This window comes from Syngnathoides biaculeatus, chromosome 2, assembly GCF_019802595.1.
Source record: "Syngnathoides biaculeatus isolate LvHL_M chromosome 2, ASM1980259v1, whole genome shotgun sequence".
Classification (NCBI taxonomy): Eukaryota; Metazoa; Chordata; class Actinopteri; order Syngnathiformes; family Syngnathidae; genus Syngnathoides; species Syngnathoides biaculeatus.
In genome coordinates this window covers 2,559,844-2,585,330 of record NC_084641.1, presented here as the reverse complement: position 1 = coordinate 2,585,330, position 25,487 = coordinate 2,559,844, and the positions used below count along the sequence as shown (strand labels likewise).

General features: G+C 42.8%; 2 protein-coding genes across 3 annotated transcripts; one reads left to right on the top strand and one right to left on the bottom strand.

Annotated features, from left to right (window-relative positions):
* The first annotated feature begins 227 nt into the window (after window positions 1–227).
* Window positions 228–11,203, top strand: tnnt2a (troponin T type 2a (cardiac)). Its single transcript, XM_061812865.1, has 14 exons — window positions 228–451; window positions 540–559; window positions 1,192–1,278; window positions 1,841–1,876; window positions 4,330–4,359; window positions 4,516–4,537; window positions 4,653–4,716; window positions 5,837–5,953; window positions 6,078–6,155; window positions 6,371–6,481; window positions 6,563–6,672; window positions 6,762–6,852; window positions 7,469–7,509; window positions 7,937–11,203. The coding sequence occupies exons 1-14, from the start codon at window positions 414–416 to the stop codon at window positions 7,968–7,970; spliced, it is 879 nt and encodes a 292-aa protein (XP_061668849.1). The 5' UTR covers window positions 228–413; the 3' UTR covers window positions 7,971–11,203.
* On the bottom strand, window positions 10,207–23,834 carry LOC133496820 (plakophilin-1). Of its 2 annotated transcripts, none has more exons than XM_061812852.1 (15): window positions 23,512–23,834; window positions 21,613–21,731; window positions 19,215–19,379; window positions 18,978–19,135; window positions 18,753–18,894; window positions 17,381–17,588; window positions 17,139–17,307; window positions 16,450–16,567; window positions 15,005–15,169; window positions 14,749–14,925; window positions 14,321–14,474; window positions 14,040–14,226; window positions 13,071–13,155; window positions 12,096–12,206; window positions 10,207–11,975 (listed from the first exon to the last, which is right to left on the bottom strand). In XM_061812852.1, exons 1-14 carry the CDS (start codon window positions 23,681–23,683, stop codon window positions 12,132–12,134), a joined length of 2,094 nt encoding a protein of 697 aa, XP_061668836.1. In that variant the 5' UTR covers window positions 23,684–23,834; the 3' UTR covers window positions 10,207–11,975; window positions 12,096–12,131. The 2 variants fall into 2 exon arrangements, with proteins under 2 accessions (XP_061668836.1, XP_061668827.1); XM_061812843.1 differs by having other exon boundaries at window positions 19,215–19,382; window positions 23,512–23,833.
* Window positions 23,835–25,487: the final 1,653 nt, after the last annotated feature.

Here is a 25,487-nt window from a genome sequence, read left to right as displayed (position 1 = left end):
ATTAAAGTTTAATTTTAGATGCAACCATCCGCTTATCTCTGCAGATTAGAGTTCTGCGTCTGTTTTGTCAGCAGACTATAGAAATGAATAGAAATGTGTGTGCGTGTGCGTGCACGTGTGCTTGTGTGTGTGCACTGTGCCTTATTTGGTTATGCTGATAATCTCAAGTGGCAGTTATCTAAAAAGTTATTAATAACGCAACAAAAGTGGATGCGCTCCACCACTGTGAGACTTTTTTGCACTCCCGAGGCTCTCCTGACAGGATCTTTCCTCCGCTGCGTCACTGATCACAGGTGGTCTTTCCATGAAGGGAAAACGGCGAACGACCCAGAATCGCACCAGAAACCGTGAGTACGTGACGACATTTGTGGATGAACTGAGAACGTGTTGTGTGTTCAAGGTCACCGGCGGTCATGTCGGACAACGAGGAGGCGCTGGAGGAGTATGAAGAGTAAGTAGATTCATCTCATCTTGCAAACACACAAAGCCGATTTGGAGGCCGAGTCCGAACTCTGATGAATGTGTTTGACTTTTAACAGGGAGGTGGAAGGTAAGAAAAGTCATCGCTCATGAAGATGAGCTGTGCTGGCGAAACAAAAGATGGCCACTTCAGATGAACCGATTTGGTAACGTGACACCACTGTGCGCTGTTGTGAGTCAGAGGACTGGAAGTCAGTGACTGATCACATTGTCAAAGGAGGATGGATCTTTTTTTTTTTTCCCTCGTCTACAATCTCAATTCCTTCCGCCACAAATAGTGCAATTCCACGCTATAGACGCTCACTAAAGCGCAGTATGCAGTAAATCACAAAGTCCACCTTTTAATCACCACATGGGAAACCAGAGTGAAAGATGAAAGATGAATGACAATTTTCTCTTTCATGAAAAAAACAGAAGGCTTAGTTGCCTTTTTCTAACAAAAGGCTCTTCAAATGAAGAAGTTGCAAAAGAGGTAAAAAGGGATTGAAGTGCTAACAAAAGGGTCCGTTACGTAAACTGTTTGGAGATTACTTTGTTTTCGTTTTTCATTCAGTTCAAAATCCTAATCTCTCGCCCCATAAATTGTTCAAAAATTCTATAAATAATTGATGGGCCTGTTATCCTCTCGTAAACATCCTTACTGAGGCTAAAATCACTAGCTGACCGTTTTCGCGGACTTGGTCTCATAAGAGCACCGTCTGATTTCTCCAGAGGAGGAGGAAGTGGTGGAGGAGGTAGAGGAGGAGGAAGAGCAGGAGGAGGAGGAGGAGGAGGAGGAGGAGGAGGAGGAGGAGGAAGGTACGCCTTGTGATCTGTACTCAAACATGAACTGTACTGCATTTTGTTTGAAGATTGTAAATTGCAGAACTTTGAGAAGGAACCTTCTTTTATGTGCTAAAAATTCCGATAACTTTGAGAAACACGCACACGCACACACACACACACACACACACGCTCACACACAGACCACTTGTATTTGAGTGTTACGTGCTTGAAATAGCAGAGGCGGCTAGCTCATTGTCGTCACCTGTTTCCAGCAGGTTTGCGTTGAAGTTCACTTTTTGTTCTCCTCGGACTCCATGAAGAAACCGATAATAAACATTTTAGTCAATTCAAGTAGAGGAGTTCAGTAGCAGGGCAACACCTAAGCACATTTACCGCCTTGCAAAATGTTCTTCACGTCATTATAAATCTCCACGATTAAGATTAGAACTCAGCGATGGGCCCTGCTCGCTTTTGTGGCGATCCTGTTGGCTTTTTGTCTACCACTTGTATTCTAACAACTCTCCCACTGCAAAGTTTCTCACTCACATGTGACATTTTTTTTTGGTCTCGCTACCAGCCAAACCCACTGGAGAAGAAGAGGAGGACAAGGAGGCCGGCAGAGACGAAGAAGGTATGAGAGGAGAAACACCAGGTGCACGTCGAATGTGGAACATATAAGAAACAGAGTAACGGCACAAATGTAACAGTGAGTGTTTTGGGGGATCAGCGACGGATGCGAAACTCGAGTTATCTGAGTGAGATGTCACTTTGGTATGTGACAGACTGCAGCTAGCTGACGAGCATGCACGCACACACGTGCACGCACACACACTTTCCAACCCAGACGCTTCACTTTAGTCACTATGAAACATTCTAACACACTTTTCAAGTTTCATGTTCAAGATGATGGATAAGAAAACATAACATGACAGAAGACATAGCTATTAAAAAATGACCAATACATATGATTCATAAAATAAAATAAAAAACAGTATGAAAAAAGGTGTAACTGAAGTGATGGAAATAGTCGTAAAAGTGTGACAGGATGGACCAACATCAACAAACAACTACATCAACAAATGAACAAATGGGTGAAGGCAATTACTCCCGAAGTAATATGGGGTAGTGAACCCCCTGATACGAGCTGTTCGGTCACTGTACGACCGCTGTCAGAGTTTGGTCTGTGTTGCCGGCAATAAGTCAGACTCGTTTCCAGTGAGAGTTGGACTCCGTCAAGGATGCCCTTTGTCCCCAATTTTGTTCATAACGTTTATGGGCAGAATTTCTAGGCGCAGCCGAGGCGTAGAGGGTGTCCGGTTTGGTGGCCTCAGCATCGCATCTCTGCACTTTGCAGATGATGTGGTTCTGTTGGTTTCATCAAGCCGTGATATCCAGCTCTCACTGGAGCGATGCGTAGTTTGAAGCAGCTGGGATGACAATCAGCACCTCCAAATCCAAGACTACGGTCCTCAGTCGGAAAAGGGTGGCGTGCCCTCTCCAGGTCGGGGATGAGATCCTTCCCCAAGTGGAGGAGTTCAAGTATCTTGGGATCTTGTTCACGAGCGAGGGAAGAATGGAGTGGGAAATCGACAGACAGATCATGCAGCCTCTGCAGTGATGCGTACTTTGTATCGGTCCGTTGTGGTAAAGATCGGTACAGCGTCTGCAGTGATGTGGACTTTGTATCGGTCCATTGTGGTGAAGATTGGTACAGCGTCTGCAGTGATGCGGACTTTGTATCGGTCCATTGTGGTGAAGAGGGCACTAAGTCGAAAGGCGAAGCTCTCAATTTACCAGTCAATCTACTTTCCTACCCTCACCGATGGGCATGAGCTGTGGGTCATAACCGAAAGAACAAGATCCCGGACACAAGCGGCAGAAATGAGTTTCCTCCGCAGGGTGTCCGAGCTCGCCCTTAGAGATAGGGTGAGAAGCTCGGTCATCCGGGAGGGGCTCAGTGTTCAGCCACTGCTCCTCTGCATTGAGAGGAGCAAGATGAGGTGGCTGGGGCATCTGATCCGGATGCCTCTCAGACACATCCCTGGTGAGGCGTTCCGGGCATGTCCCACCAGGACAAGAGACCCCGAGGATGACCCAGGACACGCTGGCGAGACTATGTCTCTCGGCTGGCGTGGGAACACCTTGGGATCCGTCTGGTAGAGCTGGAAGAAGTGGCCGGGAAAAGGGAAGTCTGGGTATCCCTGCTAAAGCTACTTCCCCCGCCACCCGACCTGGAAAAGCAGTAGATAATGGATGGATGGATGGATGGATGGATGAAGGCAATTAATATATTTATCAAGCTCATTAAATCAGTGAAGTTGTGTGATTCTGAAATGATTAATCAACAGTGTTCTGCAACAAAGTAAAAAAAAAATCACAATTAAAAGGCAAATTCAAGTTTAAAATTAATATTTACTGTAAAAAGATGGTTGATTCTTCTCTGTGCTCCTTTCCATTTACATTTTATGTAATAAATTTTACAAATGAATATATTGTACAGTATTTAATTCACACATAAAATGAATAACCAATTACTACCAACACTGAAAACAAATTTGCGTTCATTGTATTGATAAAAAAAAAATAAATAAAATTGAAATGTGCCAAAAGATCAAAATGCTATAAACAAAAAGTCTCAACTCAATTATTTGCTGGGCTGTTTTTAAACAAATGTTAACTAATAATCAGACAAACGGGCGTCACAACAGAAAAACAGAACATCTTTTTTCGTAGTTGTACAATGGGAGTTAATAGCTTCATTTTATTAATAATGCGCTTGACAGCAAGCTTGCTCGTCAGGGTCCCATGAGTGAGATTGCTGATTGCCAACATATCATTGCTTGCGTCTGTCTTTGATTTGGACCAAATTCAGCCATCTGTCGGGGGGGAGCACCATCCAGCAACCTCACAAATGTTCAGTGACACGCTCAACATGTTACTTCTTCTTCTTTGGAAAGTTTTGCGGCTTGAATCCTTTCTTCTAGTTACACTTTAATCACGCATACTCATCAAGAGACGAGCAAATTGTATTTTGACCTATTCCTATTCTATTTTAGTTTGACGCACATTCTCCTTTCTTGGCAGATGGAGACGAGGAAGCAGAGGATGGAGAAGGTAAACATTGACGCTGACAACGAGTTCATGTTTGTCTCTGAGATGAACTTTTGCAGAAAACACATTCTCAACTGGCTGGTGTGCATGCAAATGAGCAAGCACAGGCTTAATTCGCTCTATTCTTCTTTCCCCTTTTCAAAAAAAAAAAACAAAAAGAGGAGAGCAAACCAAAGTTCAAGTAAGTGACTTTGAGCTATTGCAACAATCCAACATATATCTTTGATATTGTTTGTTCTGTACTATACACAGCAGAAGATAAAATCCAAGTGTGTTCTCTGTCTTATCCTCTGTAGGCCGTTTATGATGCCCAACCTCATTCCGCCCAAGATTCCAGATGGGGAGAAGGTTGATTTTGATGTGAGTTACGGTGCACATATATCTGCGGCGGGGTTTATTATGCAACTTGAAATATTCCCAAACAGTTTAATATCCTGTACACATTATGCCTGCGATGATCCAACAGCAGTTTGATGATGATTACTACCAGGTACTTTGAGTAATTATCAGTGATGTAGAATTCCATGATGATGAAATGTGTTTCTCGCAGTTTGTCCGTCTGATGGGACTAAAGAAGGTATTTTGCAGACAGATGGACTGATAGGAGTGCAGTTCAACAACAACACTGATGCGTGTATTGTTTATTTTCCACGACTTTTATAGGGAGTCCTCGGTCTATGACAGATCTGTCCCTACAGTAGCGACTTAACTTCGAATTTCAATTTAAGTTGGATTCCACCATTAAAGTCAGAATTTAGATCAAAATACTTTGTATGAAAACAAATACTTTACATTGAAATAAAGAAGATGACGTACTTAGCATTACTGCTGAGAGGTGGACGGAGAAGAAGAAGGGGAGGGTGTGCTTAGCTATTGCGGAGGAAACCTGGTCCTCAATCCTCTCCATCTCGACAAGTATCAAAGAACCTTGTTTTGTGATCATTGTATCCGACACATTGGAACGGAACCCTTCATATGTGCTAAAATATGGGCTTTGTATTTAATAATTCACCACGGTCGACCGACTGAAGCCTTGGTGGTGTTTGTGTCACTCCTTTCTCTAATCATTTTATGATCTTGAGCTTCGTTTCCATGGTAATTTTCTTTTGGCAGCAGAAGAACTGCTAAAAGACACAGCTTTCTTCTTTGAGGCGATAATGTCTAAAAAGGAGGGCAAAAAATGCAAAGATACTCTCGACTCACAAACACGGACAAGCATTAGCCAGACAAAATGGCAGACGGGGACGGGTGTTGTAAAGTTGAAACGTCTTAGGCCGAGACCGTTTTAACCCGAGGACTCTCTGTATTTACTCAACTCTATTATCTCCAATAGACAATAAATGTATTCTATTCTACTGATTTGGCAATTGCTATATTTGACTGTACAAGCACAGGGAAGTGAAAACAGGTTGTATTTTTTTTTGTATGCAGTGTTCCCTTGAACAAGAACACATAAAACAACCTGTGTTTGCTATCGTAGGACATCCACCGCAAACGTATGGAGAAAGACCTGATGGAGCTTCAAACTTTGATCGAGGTTCATTTTGAGAGCAGGAAGAAGGAAGAAGATGAGCTCATCTATCTCAAGGAGAGGATAGTGAGCACTCCAAACACGCACACAAACACACACACACACACACACACACACACACACACGCACACACACACACACACACACACGCACACGCACAAAGTGTGTTTAAGATGAGTTTTACACGCAGGAGAGGCGTCGCTCTGAGCGATCAGAGCAGCAAAGAATCCGCAGCGAGCGAGAGAAGGAACGACAGAAACGTTTGGAGGTAGAGAAACAACCTCGGATTTCCTCTCTGACACTACTGAAATGCTCTCTTACAGAGACTACTGAAAGTGTCGGACACTTACTTTTTACGCTCCCTATTAACATTGTCCTTTTTCGGTGCAGTGTATGAGAGCATTTCAATGTGCGTGAGAAGTGAACTTTAATGATGACCCCTCCCCCTCCACCAACGTGAGACTTTGGCGTTTCCGCCTTCAGGAAGAGCGCTCTCGCAAAGAGGAGGAGGAGGCCAAGAAAAGAGCGGAAGAAGACGCTAAAAAGAAGAAGACGCTGACCAGCCTGCACTTTGGAGGCTACATGCAGAAACTGGTGAGAAAGTCTCGGGCCTCCTGTTGGGAAAAACCCACCATTGCAAATGAATTAAACGGGCGCCGTCTTTCCATACCACAGACGGAAAAGCGGAGTGGCAAGAAGCAGACGGAGAGGGAAAAGAAGAAGAAGATCCTGAGTGAGAGACGAAAATCTCTGGATGTTGACAACCTCAATCAGGAGCAACTCAAGTATGGGGACAAATCGGCAAATTTGCATGTCATCTATTAGTTAATAAGAACTAAAGCACATTTTTCTGGTCCAAATTGGTGACTCACAGAGCGAAAGCCAAGGAGCTGTGGGAGTGGATGCAGCAGCTGGAAGCCGAGAAGTTCGAGCTGCAGCATCAGATCGCCAGCAAAAAATATGAGGTGCGTGCGTGTGTAGGACCTCGTCCAACGAGAGGCCTACAGTGGATCATAAAGTAGAAAAATCCAGCCTGTGAAATACTTTTTCAATTACAGTCTTTCTTCGCAAAATTGTAGTTCACCTAATGCGGATACTGTCCGGCCCATTTTTTTTTCATATGCATGTCACACATAATTCGCCATATCACTGGATTTTGAGCCTAAAACATTCACATTGTAAATTAGAATTAAAGGGCTCGGGTTTTATTAAAACTCATTATCAGGAATAAACTGTAGATCGTGTAACATACTTCTGTGCATTACTGTTTGTTTAAGGAGTTTAAGAGCCTAGAAAGTGTTTACAAGAAAGACTATGGTAGAGGTGAACAGGTTTGTGGGGAAGATTAATACGAGTCTGGGCAGGTCCATACATTTTTGAAATATGTAAAAGTAATTTTTAAAAAAATGTTGTCTTTACTTAGCACATTAGACCTATTGCGGGGGCGGTCCGTGACCTAAAGGAGGGTTTACCGTCGAAACAGTACGAGTACAACGAGAGGCCCATTTGTGCCAGTACTGGGGCTGGACCTCATGTGAGTTTGTAAATTGCCCGAGTCATACTTTGCTCTTTTCATTCCAGATCAACGTTCTGAGAAACCGCGTCAGCGACCATCAGAAAACGTACAAATGCACTAAGAATTTCATTTCATATGAACTCCACTTGCATCCTGTGTCTCGTTATGTGTATTTTTTCCAGAAAGATGTTTACTCGATTGTCCCTTTAACACTGTGACTGAATGACCCCCTTGCTTGTGAATCTTGTGCATGTCTCAGGCCAACTTTTGTAAATCAAGTTTTGGTGATGCTGCAATATGACTAAAAAAAAAGGGAGTCATGGGAATTGGTTCAACGCATTCCTGCTCGTTTTGCTCGAACTAGACGAGCTGGCTGCATGGTTGGGTGCGGCGCAGTTGTCAAGAGTCCACACCTCCGGCACAGAATGTTTCACACAGCGGCCTGCTAACTGACTTGTTATTTTTGGAACGGGAAGATGACAAAAACGCCCGCAATGAAAGCTGCTCCTAATGCACTTTTGTGTTTTCCGCAGATCCAAGAGGACCAAGAGGGGCCTGAGGAAATAGATGCAGTCTTTGCGATCATCAACAAAACTCAAAGCAAACCTCACTCCCAACCCTTTTCCACATGAAATATACCAATGTCACACACATGCACACACGCCGGATACTAAGTAAGTTTCTTTCGGCTTGTCCCTTTCGGGGTCGCCACAGCCTGTCATCTCAGACGAACGCGCATATATGTTTGGCACAATTTTTACGCCGGATGCCCTTCCTGACGCAACCCTTCTCAGGGAGTGGAGGCCCCAGTGGGTTACGAATCCACAACTCCTGGTTTACCAAACCAGTGCTCTAATCCCCACTGAGCTACAGGGCCTCTTCGCTGGATACTACAGTAAAGAAAATAAGTATTCGAACACCCTGCTATATTGCAAGTTCTCCCACTTGGAAATCATGGAGGGGTCTGAAATTTTCATTGTAGGTGCATGTCACTGTGAGAGAGATCATCTAAATAGAAAAATCCAGAAATCACAATGTATGATTTTTTTTTCAATGATTTATTTGTGTGATACAGCTGCAAATAAATATTTGAAGACCTGAGAAAACTAATGTTAATATTTGGTACAGTAGCCTTTGTTTGCAATTACAGAGGTCAAACGTTTCCTGTAGTTGTTCACCAGGTTTGCACACACTGCAGGAGGGATTTTGGCCCACTCCTCTACACAGATCTTTTCTAGATCAGACAGGTTTCTGGGATGTCGCTGAGAAACACGAAGTTTGAGCTTTCTATTGGGTTTATGTCTGGAGACTGGCAAGGCCATGCCAGAACTTTGATATGCTTCTTACGGAGCCACTCCTTGGTTTTCCTCGCTGTGTGCTTCGGGTCATTGTCATGTTGAAAGACCCTGCCACAACCCATCTTCGATGCTCTGACTGAGGGAAAGAGGTTTTTCCCCAAAATATCACAATATGGTGGATGGTGTTCTTGGGTTAGAACTCATCATTCGTTTTCCTCCAAACACTGTTAGTGGAATCGTGACCAAAAAGTTCAATTTTGGACTCATCTGACCACAAAACTTTCTCCCATGACTCCTCTGTATCATCCAAATGGTCATTGGCAAACTTGAGACGGGACCTGACATGTGCTGGTTTAAGCAGGGGAACCTTCCGTGCCATGCATGATTTCAAACCATGACGTCTTAGTGTATTACCAACAGTCACCTTGGAGACGGTGGTCCCAGGTCTTTTCAGGTCATTGACCAAGTCCTGTCGTGTAGTCCTGGGCTGATTCCTCAACTTTCTCAGGATCACTGAGACCCCACGAGGTGATATCTTGCATGGGGCTCCACTTCGATTGAGAATGACAGTCATGTTTAGCTTCTTCCATTTTCTAATGATTGCTCCATCAGTGGACCTTTTTTCACCAAGCTGCTTGTCAATTTCTCCGTAGCCCTTTCCAGCCGTGTGGAGTTGTAGAATCTTGTCTCTGGTGTCTTTGGACAGCTCTTTGGTCTTGGCCATGTTACAAGTTTTAGTCTTACTGGTTGTATGGGGTGGGCAGTTGTCTTCATGCAGATAACGACCTCACACAGGTGCATCTGATTCAGGATAATACATGGAATGGAGCTGGACTTTTAATGGCGTACTAACAGGTCTTTGAGGCTCAGAATTCTAGCTGATGGACAGGTGTTCAAATACTTATTTGCAGCTGTATCACACAAATTAATCGTTGAAAAAACATCATACATTGTGATTTCTGGATTTTTCTTTTTAGATTATCTCTCTCACAGTGGACATGCACCTACGATGAAAATTTCAGACCCCTCCATGATTTCTAAGTGGGAGAACTTGCAATATAGCAGGGTGTTCAAATACTTATTTTCTTCACTGTATGTACTACTACTGAATTTAGGGATTTAAACAAAGCATTTCAAGTTTCTCCTGTCCAATTTTTTTTCTTCTTGACTTTGTGGTCAGACTGCTTAGGCTTGGTTCTTGATAGATAGAAAACTGCAAAGTGGAAGCAGTGCGTGAATGAAACCCCCTCCAAAAGCCTCAAGCAAAGAAAAGATGAGACGACTTCCTGAAGAGAGACAGGCTCTGACATAAACGTGACTGTTAAGATGTGCCTCATACTAACGCTCACATGCTAACTTCACATCATGGGACAAGGAGACAAAACAGAAGTTGCCGGATACATAACATGCTGAGATGAAGTGATGGAATTGCAATTAAATTTGAAGTGGCTACTTGAATGCATCCATCCATAAGGTCCATTGACTGTTTTCAACAAGAGCAAACACAATGTTAGAAATGTTTAATATTAAGTACACCTCCTGCACATAATGCCAGACTACAGTATAGATGGATAGAAGAAAAAAAAAGTCATCTTGTAAAAGGAACCATGTAGTCATGCTGTTATTGAACAACCTTAAAAAAGCACCAGACATTGTAGCATCAATGAGCAAAAAAAAAAAAATACAACTTGAGATATAATAAACAACCAAACAAATAGAGCAGTTAATATCTGCCTGCATTTTTGTATCATTTGTAGCACAAAACTATACATATTTTGTAGTATTTTGCAGGCTTAGGTACAGTTATTGCGTGACTGAGTGATAGTAAATGCTGATAATTGTATGGCTCAAATTATATACATTTCCAGACAAACTTAAGAGAATCAGTGTGTTCAAATGTCAAAGGAGTTGAATTAAATCCATCCATCCATTTTCTGAGCTCCTTATCCTCACAAGGGTCGCGGGAGTGCCTGAGCCAATACCAGCTATTTTCGGGGAGGAGGCGGTGTACATCCTGGATGCCAGCCAATAGTAGGGCATATAGAAACAAACAAGCAGTCACACTCACAATCACGCCTATGGGAAATTAAGAGTCTCAAATTTCAAGTTAAATCTATTAATGAAAAGCGTGAACAATGATTTGCAACCATGTTCATTTTGTTAGGCCAATAGCATAAATTTCTCAATTCATTTTTAATTTACTGTCAGACGAGCAATAAAAACTTTTTTTTTTCTTTATGTCTGTTTAGATTCTCAGTCACGCAGGTCATGGTAATCTGCAAAACCAGAAGTGTTTTCCAAAAATTGCTTTTGCAATCGCGATGATGCTATCAATCAGGGTATCAATTTTTTTCCCCCATTTGTATTCTCAAATTCATTTATTTAAAAAATCTTTAGCTTTGCCACAATACAAAATAATCACCAAAAGACAGTAATACTGTTTTTTAATTCCTCAATTTATTCATAAAACAGAACATGTTTACAAAAAAAAAAAAAAAAAGAGCAAACAAACATAAGATAACCGTTTGATTTTGGCTTTTTGTAGCAACAGAAAAGAAACATTCAGAGTTAATTGTACATACTGGTAAATATACTGTCATGGTGAGTTTAATAAGTTGTCGGTAGTGGCTTAATATATATGTAACATGTTTAGTGCCGTTTAATGTCAAAGATTACCACTGAGTTAGAACATTTTAAATAGTGACGGTTGGAGGAGACAGAAGTTTCTTCTCCTGATTTAAAGTCTTGGGCTAAGCTAGGCTAGGCTAAGCAAAGCTAACTGTATTATGTGGGATAAGTTCTTTAATATCATCAAAAGCAGTAACTTAGTTTACCAATATTAATAAAAGTTGATGTTTCGGGAGTGAAAGGGATTAAATTAACAACAAAAACATTCCCATTTTTTTCCACACTTCCATTCACATTCATCTTTGAAAGATGTGATTGTAAGTATTTACCCTTTTTCACTATATTTATTACCTACTCGGTTAAGGCCATTAGAAAAAAAAAAACACATTAACCAAGCAAAAAAAAAAAAAAAAAAAAAACACACACTTGCCCATTTATACACACTTATGCAAACCAATTCAAATTGAATACATATACTGCAAGATTCTTGATGTTAAAAGCTTTTTTCTTCTTCCTACACGTTATAGCAATAATAGGTTTTTGAATTTTTAAAGCTCTTTGAACGCTTTGGTGGTGAAGGTGGTAATTTTACCCTCCGTGTTGCAAGGGTGAGGCCTTGACACTGTCTTAACATGCTGTTTTTCATCTACACGCACACACAAACATGCATGAAAAGAGGCAGAGACAAAAGGAGAAAGGTTTGATTCCCGCTGCTGTGCATTTACCGGTTCTCGATTGTGAACACGCAAGCATTCTGGGAATATACCTCTGGGCAAACGGAGCATTGCTCGCTGGGCTTCCATCAGTCGATAATCTGCACAGACCTGTATGCTGCCGTGGTGCTGTCGTTGATGAATAATGACTTGCTCATTCCTAACTGCGGATCAAACGGTTAAAAAAAGAAGAGCTCGTAAGAGAATTGCAGATTGCTCCCAATTCACCTCTGCTTATCCACCTCCGTCATCACACGTGTAAAATATAAAATGTGTTTTTTTTTCTTTTTGATTGTCAATTACTCCCCCCAAACTAAACTTTAAAGTGATACAGTTTTGTGTTGTAGTAAGCCTCGAATAAGTAATGCTACCCATCTAGAAGCAGCGCTAAGGCTAGTGTAGTGTCACTAGCATCATCAAGTGCCGCTAGCATTGTTATTTTATTGACGCTATGGTTCATATGCACATTAGCCAGAATTATGGTTTTGGTCACAGATTTAATGTAGCGGGGGATGAGTGAAGTGAGGCTACATTCAAATCTTGGTAGCAGTCTCGACACTAAAACGCTCCCCTTTAACATTGTCCTTAAATATTGGAAGATCAGAACATCACTACAGTATTACGTTTTGCATTTTTCTTCAATTGACATGCAACCTTTGTCGTGGGTGTTCAAACATACTGTACAAGTCATTTAGTATGTCAGACTTCTCCCTCTGCCGAGTAGTAGTTCATGCGGACAGCTTCCTGACAGCCACACTGTAGAATTTCAGTGTCCTGACCTTTTGGTAATCTCTCGATTTCCCTCTATTACTCCTCCCACAAAAGACAGCGAGTGCTGGGAACCAGTCTACCAGGATTCCAACGACGCTGTTTCTGTATTCACTCAACAACTTGGGTGGGGCTCGCCAAAGAAAGTGAGTGTGCAGCCAAAGTCATAAAACACGCGAGAATACACACAGCTGGCCATGTCGTGTGGATGTGTTTGTGTGTGTGTGTATGACCCAAAAGAATTAGTTTTTGTCGTTTACCTTTTTCAAAATGCTTTGCATGTTCTTGTCGTTCCATAAATGGTAGAGGAGCACAGACGCCGCTTTGCTGCTTTTGGGAAAACCGCTGGAAGGAAAAGAAAAAAAACAAAACAAAATGGATGTTATATGTTTGGCATATTGTAATATTGGTCACTGTTTAGTGTCCAAATAGCACAAAAAAGTGTACTTGAAGAGTTAGGTTCTAATAATGTAGAATTTAAATACAATGTGTGTTGAGACGATCATTTAAATGAGCGGGCACACCGAGTGGCGTGGCCGTACGCAATTGAAGCGTCGCATTGGGTGTGGGATGCGGGAACTAGTTTTCATGCGAAGCAACTAGTTTTGGCGTGATCCAAATCACAGATGAACGTCATTGCGACGTCAACAGCCAAGAAACAAAATGAAATGACATCATAATATTCATATCAGCTCTCACAAACTAACTGACTAAAATGCGCCAAACCACATCAGTACCATATTTATATTGTTTTACAATAATACTTTGTATAATTTTATACACAGTATATCTGCGGCTAACAAGTAAAGGGTAGTGGGTCTGTCGCTAAAATGCACAAGTACAGTTAATGAAAGGGGTGATCATTGTCAAACATCCGCAGTCTCCTTTAGTTCTAATACGTTTCCTCCTTTTGTAAAATAGAATAAAAATTTATTGTCACTGTTTATATAGTACAGCTGCAATGTAGCTATTCTGCTTCTTCCTTGAGAATGGTGCCATGCCGTACAGTGCATATGGTGTCTTCGAATATCAGTCAGAACTCCAGTTACAACTTCAGTTGCAAAGAGTGGGTATTTATGCAAGGCTCCATCAGCAGCTGTGCGGGTGTGAGTCACTGACAGTCATTTGTTTGCAATGTGTCCAGTTCGGCTGCATCGCTCGGTGTGCTGCGGACCTCAAGGTTTGTTTTGCGAATACCACTAACGCAGATTTGATGAGTTCCTTCCTACCCATTCCCGCTGAGTCCAGCCAGTGATGAAACCAAATCGCTGTCGATAAACTTCTTGTTGGCCTCCGTGTCCGCCATAATCAGATTCCGCACTGTGTTGCAAGCCGTGGCTACGCTTTCATCAGAGTTGCCCAGTTCTCTGGGGCCAGCAGAGAGGAGGCCGGTGAGTTCCGGCAAAACCTGCTTTGCTACAGAAAAGACGAAGGAGATATTCAAGACCACCTGGAAACGCGAGGACTGGAGACAACGCGTGGCTGGGTGTGAACAGCTGATGCTTCTCACCCATGGAGGCTTGCAGGCTGCTGGTTCGGCCGATGTTGCCTAGTAGGGAAATGGCGGCTTTCTGCAGGCTTTGCTTAGGTGACCTCAACAGCGGGGTAATGTGCAGCAGACCCCCCAACTTCTGGACCAGAATCTGGCTCATGGCGCTGGACCCCTGCATCAAACACAATTAAATGAGCTGATGCTTAGTCTTCCTTTGAGCAGTGAATGAATCCTACTTTTCTTGTTGGAATTTCAAGTTCGAACAAGAACTGACTACAGCCGCATCCCAGTCATAAAAGAGTGTGCACACTTGTGCAGATTATAGATCCAATTTATTGGTTTCTTTTTTTTTTTTTTTTTTTTTTTGGATGACAAAAACCTGGCATTTGAACAAGGATGTGTAGACCTTTCTTATCCAGCATGTTCTGAATCTTGGATTCACTCACCAGTTCCTTGCTAGCAGTTAGGTTCTGCAGTGCGCCACAGCACGCCTCCAAGGTGGCATCTTTCTGGGACGAGCTCAGCAGAGATAAGTAGGTCTGCATGGCTTTGGGGTGGCACAACCACTTGGCACCTTTTGGGTCACCTTCGTCCAACATGCCTCGAACAGCGTCAAATGAAAACTGAAGAGAAAAGGAGACGAAAGGTCACCTCAGACAAAAAGGTGAAGGGAGCGGGGAGTGGGATTCGGTTGCTATTTACCTGCTTTTGAACCTTGCCACTCTTGGGGCTGAAGCAGCCAACTGTGGGGCTTTTCCTGCCCGATTGGCTCTCCGTTAAAGGGATGAAGTCAGCAAAGCACTTGGGTGACTCGGCCTCCAGCTGGTAGGTCAAATTATGGAGGATGCAGGCACAGTTCTCCACAGACTGCAACAAGGACGCAGAGGGAGGATTGAAAGAAGAAAGAAAGAAGAAACTGGAACATTGTGGAAATCCTAATTCATTTCGATATCTGGATTTCACATTTTGCATTTAACTGCTGATATAAATGACATTTTCTACAATAATCAGATTTATTGAGATGGGAATCCCAACTGGTGGTTCTGGTCCCAAAAGTGTGTCCCGTACCCATTTTGTGAGGGTCAGAAACAGTTTTTTGTTTTTGTTTTTTAAGTTCACACACTGAACAGCAGGAAAATGGCAGGAAATAATATTGCCTTGCTTTTCAGCCAATGCTCGACTCTGTAAACAAATACAGTGCAGCTTAGCCTTTGGCTAGCGGATGCCAAGGGAAAAACATGCCTTTGGTAGTAACTACTGTATGTTTTCAGCCCCCAGAAGTTCTTTCTTGTTCTTAACATCTATGAAAGTGAGTCATGTCTATGCAACAATACGGAAATGTTGGTGTCAGGGTGACAACAGTTGCGAACCACTGCATTAAATCATTTCTACAGGTATTAAGAAAGATTTAGTATAAGCTGTCTTTCCTTCAGGAGGTCTACTGCATGCATCGCAAGAGAAACAAATACTACAAAAACTCTCTACGGCGTACTGATGCCCAAGGCTAGATTGACAGGAAAAGCCAGTGCAAGCCACTTAAAAGACACTGAATGTGCGTGCAAAAGAAATGAAGCGTGCACTCATTATATAAACTGTGAGAGTCACATGAGACGTGGGAGTTAACCTACGTAGTTCACAGTACCAAAAATTCCAGTCAGGCAGCTGAATGATGCTAATGATGTAACATGAGCCCGAATTTATTTATTTAAAAAAACTTGTGTGTTCCAGAAGTGACTTTCTAGCTCTCATTCGATTTCGTTTCAGATATCATTTGGACAAATGTGAGAGTCATCGGCATTTGACAGCTTAGTCTCTGCATTTTTTGTTAGTAAACAATTGCTTTGCCCTTTGACAACTGAACAACTTGCAAAATTGCCTGTTTGCATTGAGTTTTTGTCTGTCTGTGACTGCAGTTCAGCAGGAGTTTGAAAAGCTTGTTGCCTATTATACTCTCAGTTGTGTTTAACAATTTCCACTTTCTCGAAACTGTGAGTGACAACCATACAACTTCGCAGTGTACTCCTAAAGTCCTTGGAAGGGAGCTGCTAATTTGATGTGTGCGAACGAGTGCTGACCGGGAGCAACTAATGACTTGTGTGACCAATGAGAAGCACCCATTTTAAGATGTGAAAATGCGTGTCGGTAACCTTGTCATCGGGGTTGTCGTCAGCAACGCAGGACTGAAGGTAGCACATCAGGGAGTCGATAAGTCCACGGCAGTCTCGCATTGCCGTCCGCTCCCTCAGGTGAGCACAGCTCAGGTTGCTGCAAACGGTTATGTCTTTGCTTAGTCAGGAGTCTGAGATTTATCAGCATCAAGTCACAAATGGCTTTTGAGCGTTAATTTGAAAGCCTTGATATCATTCTTAAGCTCCATGTAGTAGTGCGCTCTCTGGACATAAGTAGAACTGTCTCACGAGCAAAACTCTCCCCTACAACATAAATATGACATTTCTACACACGAGTAGAAGCACATTGGCATACTAGTTCACAACTACATGCTACAAGTGAAGCAAAACTACTTGTGCGCATTTTGGTGTTCCTATTAAGGTCCATACAGCTAATAGTGCATGACACATATGTAGGAGTTGGGCATTCTACGGTCACTGGAGCAGCACGGTAGTTTAATGATAAAGTCTGATTGCGTACTAGTAGGCTACTAGTACCGGAAACAAAATTACACTGCAGAAGTTATACTAGTACATCCTAATCATTCTGCTAGTGCACTGAATTGTGCTACTTGAAGAAAAGGTTATATTAATACAATGGCCTTGAGCTGGATAGGAAGCACAATGGTAAAGATGTGTCTTTCCCTGACATGCAAAGGTGCACTCACCGCAGGCAGCCCGTGGTGTTGTAGAAGACCTCAGGGTGGATGTTGTTGGTGGCGCTGTCGTCCGACCAGCGGGTGAACGGCACTACCACGTTCTCCGTCAGGGCGGGCAGGGCCGTGGCTATGAGTTCTCCTTTGAGCTCGTCGGCAGATGACAAGTTCCACAGCAGGCCTATGCTTGTCAAAGAAAAGATTCGGTCCATCTCACCAAAAAATGATATTTTGCATCAGTTTTATGAGCGCACCTGTGATCTGTTTCTGGGTCTCGCTACATTCTGTCTCCTTCAGTAACTGCAGCGCTTTCGCTATGCCGCCGCACTGCTGGACCTGTAGCTTATTTTTGTGGTTCTTGAAGACTAGGTTTCTCAAGGCCCCGGCAGCGGCCTGGCTCACGGCAGGACTCGGACTGCGCAGCAGGGACACAAGAGTGGGGATCCCCCCGAGCTGGAGAACCTGATAAGAGAAACGCTTACATTAGTGCACAGACGTGGATAACAAATCCAACATATGATTGACTCCTTTGATCATTTTAACATCCTATAAAACTCTCTTTTTGTGATTTCTGGTATTTCGAAAAGGTTTAGTTGCGTGGAAGAGTTTGTGCCTAGTCCTCAGCGATGCCGACTTACAGGTGCATTTCATAGGCTATTTGACAACGCACCTTTGACATTAACTCCTTGCGCATGTTAAAATATTTGTTTCTACTCTTCCCAGTATTTTGTGTGTTTGAGGTGAGAACGGCAGTCCCAATCTGGGGCGTGGCCGGTTAGTAGATCAGCTTCCACGTTTCTCAATGTCTCGTATTCGTTTCCCTTGTACTAAAAGTCTCAAGAACAGCAGTTTGTCACTTGTAATTTGTAATTTTCTGAAAAAGGAGTTCACCCTTTTGTGATCTTGAGGCTGGATTATTATGAAACTTCGGTAAAAGACTGTCCAAATAAGTCTGTAAAGACCAACTGGTCCAAATAGTCACTGGACGAGTTCCAACTGAAACCAGGAGATGAGATACTAGCTTTGATGCACTGGCTACCAAAAACTTTAAGTCCAGTTGGTAGAACCTTTAGCTATGTGGTTCCTCTTCAAATGAACCATTTTCTTGGCATAGTCCTGAGGAATGACACTTTCTCTCTATTCAAGACCAAACATAAAAGTTTCCTGATGGCGAAGATTAAAGTCTGTGATGATTCGGGCTCATCCGGGCTCATCTCTTGGTTCTTTTGCTGGAGCTCTAGACTGTCATTTGGCATCTCAGCGAAGTCAGGAAACGGTGGCGTTGGGAACGGCCCAGTATCGTCAGTCTTGCCTCATCGTGGGCCTCTTACCATGGTTGCTAGGCCTGTTGTTGTGCCTATTGTTCTCTCGCCCCTCTCCTGGCTGCGCAACCCCTCTTTTCTTGATTCCGTTTGATCCACCATCCGTCCCTCTGCTCTTTCTATCTCAAACCAGCTGACAGAGGCAGATGTTCGGCCCACGGAGCCTGGCTTGAAGGTTTCCCCCTCACCTGTTACTTAAGAAACTAACTTGACAAGACGTCCCTGATCTTAATGGAGATGTAGCTTCTTATAATAGTAATCTTAAAAATATTATCTGGTAATAGAGTCTGCTACGTGCTCTGACCTCGTGTTTGGCACGATCGTCTTTAAAAGTGGTTTGCTGAATGATGGTAGCACCACACTGCTGGAACTTCTCCTCAGGCCGAGACAAGAACTCTACAGCTTCCTTGATGGTCAAGTCTGAGACATTCAGGGAATTATTGACGCTGCGGATGAACACATGTTTTTGGTTTAGTAAAGTGTATGCATTCCTTCTGTTGAAAAAAAAAAAAGAGAGAGAAAAACTCACCCCGATTGTTGTTCAATCTTGGACGTTTTGATGGTCTGAGAGTGGTCGGGAGGCGCTTCCAAAAATCGCTGCTGGCCCGCAGCTGTGTGGAAGCCATTGCTCGTTGAGTGTGTGCTGAGTCTCTTCACGTGACTCTGGCTCGTGTGCCCTTTAACTCTCTAGCAAATAACACAAGCATAAGTACTGGGATGAATGATGAAAACATGTCAGCAAGTTGCCACGAGAAGGAGCGATCACCCTGATGCTTGCTGGAGCCAAAGCGGGATCGCTGCGGCTGGGTTTCATCCCAGTGGGATTTTGAGGCCAGTTGGAAGGGTTGATTTGTTGATCCCATGCACTGGAGGAGCTGTGGTGTCTGGCTCCCAGGCTTTTGGTGGACAGAGACCGACTCTTTTGGGCATACTGCTACAAAATGAAAAATATTATTTGAAGAAACAGCAACATGAAAAAAAAAATCCTTACCTGATGGATTACCATGTAATTCCCGCATAAAAAGGCTGCATGCCTTCGCTTTTGTTTTCCTCTCCGGTTTATGTTGAGGGCAGGAGAAAGCACCGAGCAAGACCAGGTGACATAATACGAGCAACCGGAGACTCACAACCAGATCGGCTAAACACAGAAGTGCTTTGTGTGCATACGAGCTCAAGCCCGGTTCAGTCCCGGTACAATGAAACAGCTTGATCTCTTCTTTTGCGTTCTCGGTTTGTTTTGGCCGTGAGCACCCACCATGTCTTGTCGGTAAAATGTAAAACACAATTAATCACTGGAGATGATTACCACCGAATGCAGTGTGACTTTTACCATTGACCTGTGCATAGCCTACTGTTATTTGGATTTTTTTTTGAAAGCATGTGTTGTTTTCATATGTGGTCATGGTAGTTTATTTTTAAAGATAATGTTTTATCCAATCAGAGGCACACAAAACAGTTGAAGATCCCCACTTTATTTGCCTATAGTCCGTACAATAATAACAATTCAACGTGTTGTCATGTTGTTCAAATGTCTTGTGACAGTCCAAATGAAAACAATAATCCTAAAAAACAGTAAACGCTTTCATAAGTAAGGCTAATGACTCACCCATTTAACAGACACACGCTTCAATCGGATTCAATTCCCTAAACATTAACTCGGGAGATATTCGGGATTGTAACTGTCTGGAGATGTTGCTCCCTTCAAGCTTTTCCTGCTCGACATTGCAACAAACGGTAATGACTTGCTGATTTTGTAGAAATGTAAATCATGTCATATGTCTAATAATTACCACCAAGTACCAGCCAAAGTAGTTTTCACTTCCACATCCAGTAACATAGCAAAACTTGCATACGCTCAACTCGTCACATTCAAGAGGCCTGACTAATTGTTTGGCTCGGTTAACTGGCCCCCATGTTTGCTTGTCACATCACTTTTAACCGTTTCACTACAACTGGTCGCTTGGTCTACTGGAACTGAGGTTTCAGTGCCGCTCCAGCCACCGATCTGTAGGATTTATTTGACAACATGGAGCGATAATAATAAGGACGAAAACTAAAATGATGTGAAAGTGGGGATGTTGACAGTTAAATGATGTGCAGTCAGTCCCTTTGCCTCATGGGACTTTTGGGTTTTTCGAGGTCAAAGCCCTCGCCCTTGCTTTGACTTGGAAGCAAACATTTTAGCTATGAAGACTAACTGGTGGTGGTGAACTCGATTCATTTCACAACAATCCCGTCCGACTTTATTACAAGCAACAGTTTGCCACGTAGAGAGAAGAAACTACTGTCAAACCACACAAAACCAACAGTAAATAACTAAAAAGGATTACACATTGTTTAAAAACAACCTCAGTCACAGAATGTCTCTTTGTTTTATTGCTAAGACGTAATGCGAAATGCCAGAGACGTGCTAATGAATAACATTTATGTTATGGTGTTATAACGCTTCAAGCGATGGTTATTTTGGGCAGGCAGCACACGTAGACAGACAATATAACAATACTCATGGCCATACAGTCTTTGTCCTCTGTGAAAAATTACAAAGTATTACTCCAGCTTGTTGAGTCACTCAGTTGTGAAACTCTTTGTCTCTATGACTGCACTATACTGATACTCATTGGCTAAAGTGTGCACACCCCAAAAAAATTACAAGAGTGGAAATGATTTTTACACTTTCCAGTAATTCCAGTTGGAAAAAAAATATTTTGAGATTGAGGCCCGTCACTCAATAAACTAAACTAGTATCTCAAGGCCTTTACATAGATGCATGAGTTGGGAACTAGGTGTTGAGCGTGATTCTCTCCAGTGAGACTTCTTCGGCCTGATATTGATTCATCCATTTTCTTTAGCAAATTTCCTCACGAGTGGAGCAAACGAGCCGAAGCCCAGCCCAGCCAATTTTGGGCGAGAGGGGGCGCACCCTGGATTATTCGGCATCCAATCACAGGGCACATCCAGAGAACCATCCATTCACACCAAGTTGGAGTTTGCAATGCATGCATTCCACGTTTGTGATTCATTAGAGAATAATACAAAATGGGAAAACATCACGCAAGGAGACCAACCCAGAGATCATCCTATAACGCTTCAGAATCAGTGGCTTTGGCTCTCTTCAAGAGTACATGCAGAAAGCGGCGCGAGTGTTACTCAAGAGAAACAATTACCGCTTTATTGTACGTCGCCATCTTGGAGACATTGCGGCCGAAGGTGCCGTTGGCTTTGCTCGGCAAAAACTGGAACGTTCCAAACTCGTCCAGAGGTGACAAGGCTGGCAAAGTAGGGCCTGTGAAAAGAGGACACTTATGATGGTGGGGAGGAAGGGGGGGTGGAACAAAACAGACAAAAACCACACAGCACATGGCAGCATGCCAAAGGGACGATTGTCAAACACGTTTGTCTGGATTAACAAAAAGAATCAAAAGATGGTGAGGCCTCTTAATGAGCATTAAATACGCATGACAATTTAACAACAATTTTAATTCTAAACTTTAAACCGAGTCGTGTCTCCACCTTTGTCGTAGTGTACAAACACAAGTTCAAAGAAAAAATAAGTTGGAAAAAAAAATTACTCGTGGATTTCCCAAATCGTTGCTTGGGTGGGAGACAGACGTGACATCATGTCACCTGCGTGAACGTGTTCAAACACAGATATTTGTCAGCAGGCGTGATTCATATTGGGGAAATTCATTGCACAGAATCGGGAAAGGATTGGGGAGGGGGGTAGTGTTCCCGTTCCGTTTCCATGGTGTTCAAATATATTTTTACTCATACACTTTCTTCTCTTTGCACGTTCAAACCCAACAACATGAGTCATAGCTACATTATTCTAACAGGTTCTCAAAAACTATAACTACGGTAAAGCGATAAGTCAGTAAGAGCAGGATCAGAATATATTCAATAGATTTACTCTTAAATTGTTTGACTGCACATTGAAACATCTTCTATTGAATAAAGCAGTAATGTAGACATGCTAGTGAGGTATCAAGCAGCTTGACGATAAGAGGAGGGGTTATTTTATTCTTTCTGTACTCATTTTAAAGTTGAGTTAAACATTACTTTTGGATTTATTTTTGTACAGAAACAAAAAAAAAAACAAGTTAAGAGTGCCAGTTTTGAAACGTGACGTGACATAACTGCAACCAGCCAGAATTCTGAACTTGCCCTTCCTTTGTTTTCCTGATCCAGTTCAACCCGAGACATGTGCCAAATATTCATCCCTGCCAAATATGTGATAATTTCAGGATGGGCTGTTCGCATTAGGCCTGTGGCGATTTTATCAAGTGCCCACGACATTTCGCACATGGACAAAGTGTCAGCAAATCATTACAATAACTGCAAGAGAGTCTGTAGAACTGATGAGACCCAATCGTGTTCAATTCCAAGACTCGCAACTTTAATGAATGTTTTTTTTTTTCGTGTGTGCGTGATTTGCTTCCTGAACTTTTTCGCAAGCACTCAAGGGGTCCTAGAACCTCTGGGTCACATTCCTTTCTTGGACTGAGCAAAACATCCCTGCAGCGAAAAATGGGAAAAAGTCCTTGAGTAGACGCGGTTGCGGACCTCCCGCACACTGCACTGCTGTCGCTCGTTGGGCATTTTTTTAAAAACCGAATTCCAACCAAAACAGAGCAATAAAATGTATCTGTCTCGATTTTCCAAGACCTCCAATTTGTTGTTGAAACATATCTAATTGGTAATATTTAAAATGCATGGCCATGAAAATGAATTTTACCACCCTGGAATGTAGAAGTGACCAAAAATTATAGATGAAATCAAATGTAGATAATATAAAAATGTAAAATGTGCTGCAGTCACAAAAATGGAAGGTTCCAAACAGTACTTCAACAGTTCTTTGGCTTGTATACATCGCTTTTGAAGTGCTACTGTATTTAGCACCATACTTTTATGAATGCACCCATTGTGGTGCTACTTAGAACTAAAAAGCGACAAAAGAGACAACAACAAAAAGGCCATTTGACGATGCATAACTTCCAAACTAGCTGAGATAGTTTTGCCTCTGCTGCATTCTGCGCAAGATTATGACGAGCAAAGTTGTTCCGTACTTGTAGCAGCGCCGTTCTTGCCGTGTTTGGACTTGCTCCTCTTGATGGTCTGCACTTGATCCAGCACCCGGTGCGCTCCCGTGTGCAGCCGGGCGTCGGACGGCACAGCCAGGGAGGTCTCATCCACGCTGCCCAACCTCACGGCCGAACGCAGCGGCTCGGCAAGCATCATCGTCGTCTTCTCGGTGCTCGCTCGCTCGCTCGAAGGAAACACTTGTCGTCTGGACGTGCGCGACAGAAAAACAGCAAGAGGCGGGGTCCGGGGCCGTCAGCCGGCTCCACCCTGCGCCTCCTGCGCCGCGCCCAAGCCAGCTGGGACCGCCGACGACTGTTCGCTCCGTCACGACTGCAAATTTGCACACCAAAGCTTTCTACGCGTACGCGCGCATTTCAGCATATTTTGGTTTAGGGTGTGATACATATATACAGGGTGTCCCCCAAAAATGTATACACACTTTAAATGATTGTAAACTCATTATAATTCTAATAATTTTAACATGCCCTGTGTGTGTGTATATATGATTCAAAAACAATGCATACATTTAATCAATATTTTGACAGAGAACAATGGGGAAGAAAAAGTGTGAAAATATTATCAAAATTAACATTTTTTGCACCCCAGAGACTATTGCGCCTGGACTGCAAATTACCTTAACTGGTTGTTAAAAAAAATTAGAAAGTATTGTGCTATATGAGTACATTTAATTTTGTGTGGTACAATAGTAAATATAGTGAATAGTAGTAGTACATAGTAAAAGGAGTTATTGCTGGTATGAAGTGCCTGTATAAAGAAAGGTCAAATTGACCCAGGAATGCGATGGCAAAAAGTGTTGAATTATTGCTGCTGGTGCAATCACTTCAAACTCAACACTCTCTCTTGGGTGCGCTTGTTTTGGGGAGGACACACATAAATGCTTTACAAATGGCTGAAAAAATTTGTTAGAGGTCATCTACCTTTGTGGCTTTGACTCGGCTGTGTTCTTTTCGGTGCGTGCAGGAGCTCGTTTCGTCGTTAAGGGAGTCTTGTCCATGGAGAGTCGTACCTTTGACTGTGCTTTTCTGTGCTGCTTGTGGTGGACGTTTTGAGTTCTGAAAATGTCCAAAGAATTTAAGAAGGCCTAATACGGTAATTAAAAAGGACAACGTGGTTGAGGAATTTTTCCTATCGGTGCCTGGCTTGACCAAATCGCATCGCTGAACAGTCAGTCATGTTTTCTTGGGATCGGATCGATGGCAACTGAAAACTTTTGGCGGCCCCTCCAACCGGCCTTCATCAGTTTCTTCACATAACAGCATTAATTGTTCTTTACAGAGGATAAAGAATACAGTATGACAAAGTCCTGCTATACTGTCTGCCTCCATGTGTTGTTCCATCATCTATGTTCAATCTTTTACATGAAGTGCAAACTGAAATATAAGTATAATCTAATAAAGGGAAACCCAACTTCATTTTATGATGGTTCTGCACACAATTTAGCAGTGAATGATGTTGACTTATGGATTTGAAGACAAAAAGGCTGAAAATGTTCTTGTTTTTAGAGCATGTCCTACTACAACAAGCCTCAATTAAAAAAGATGAGTCTTTTGTTGGCGAGTAGGCGTCTATCCTTTCTTATCCACGAGACTTAAGGGTTTGTTTTCTTCAAGAAGTTTGGTTTCACCGATTCAGCCATTCTATTGCCTCCCACTTTTGGGGTGCTAGTTTTTCCAATTAGGAATCCTTTCCTCGGTTGAACAAGACCTGACGTGTGACAAGCTTTTGCAGCCACTGCGATATGAAGATGTCATTTTTTGGCCTTGGGGGTGATTCTTCACATTTACCTCGAAGTTGCCGGTCCATACTTGCAACGCTGAACATTTTGTGCTCACTGCACTGTGCCCCCCCCCCCCCCCCCCCTGAGCGCAACTCTCGCAGGTAGACAGATGTGAGGTGATGAAGCCTCTCGTTTATTTAGAAGCTTCTTTTGTGCGTTCCA

Excerpts from the sequence above, each read along its gene's own strand:
- tnnt2a (XM_061812865.1), top strand. The coding sequence starts at position 414 with ATGTCGGACAACGAGGAGGCGCTGGAGGAGTATGAAGA. Across the intron at positions 1,877-4,329 it reads GGCCGGCAGAGACGAAGAAG|ATGGAGACGAGGAAGCAGAG; the intron begins GTATGAGAGGAG and ends CTTTCTTGGCAG. Across the intron at positions 6,673-6,761 it reads CTCAATCAGGAGCAACTCAA|AGCGAAAGCCAAGGAGCTGT; the intron begins GTATGGGGACAA and ends GGTGACTCACAG.
- LOC133496820 (XM_061812843.1), bottom strand. The coding sequence starts at position 23,683 with ATGATGCTTGCCGAGCCGCTGCGTTCGGCCGTGAGGTTGGGCAGCGTG. Across the intron at positions 16,568-17,138 it reads AACACCACGGGCTGCCTGCG|CAACCTGAGCTGTGCTCACC; the intron begins GTGAGTGCACCT and ends AACCGTTTGCAG. Across the intron at positions 15,170-16,449 it reads ACGACAACCCCGATGACAAG|TCTGTGGAGAACTGTGCCTG; the intron begins GTTACCGACACG and ends TCCTTGTTGCAG.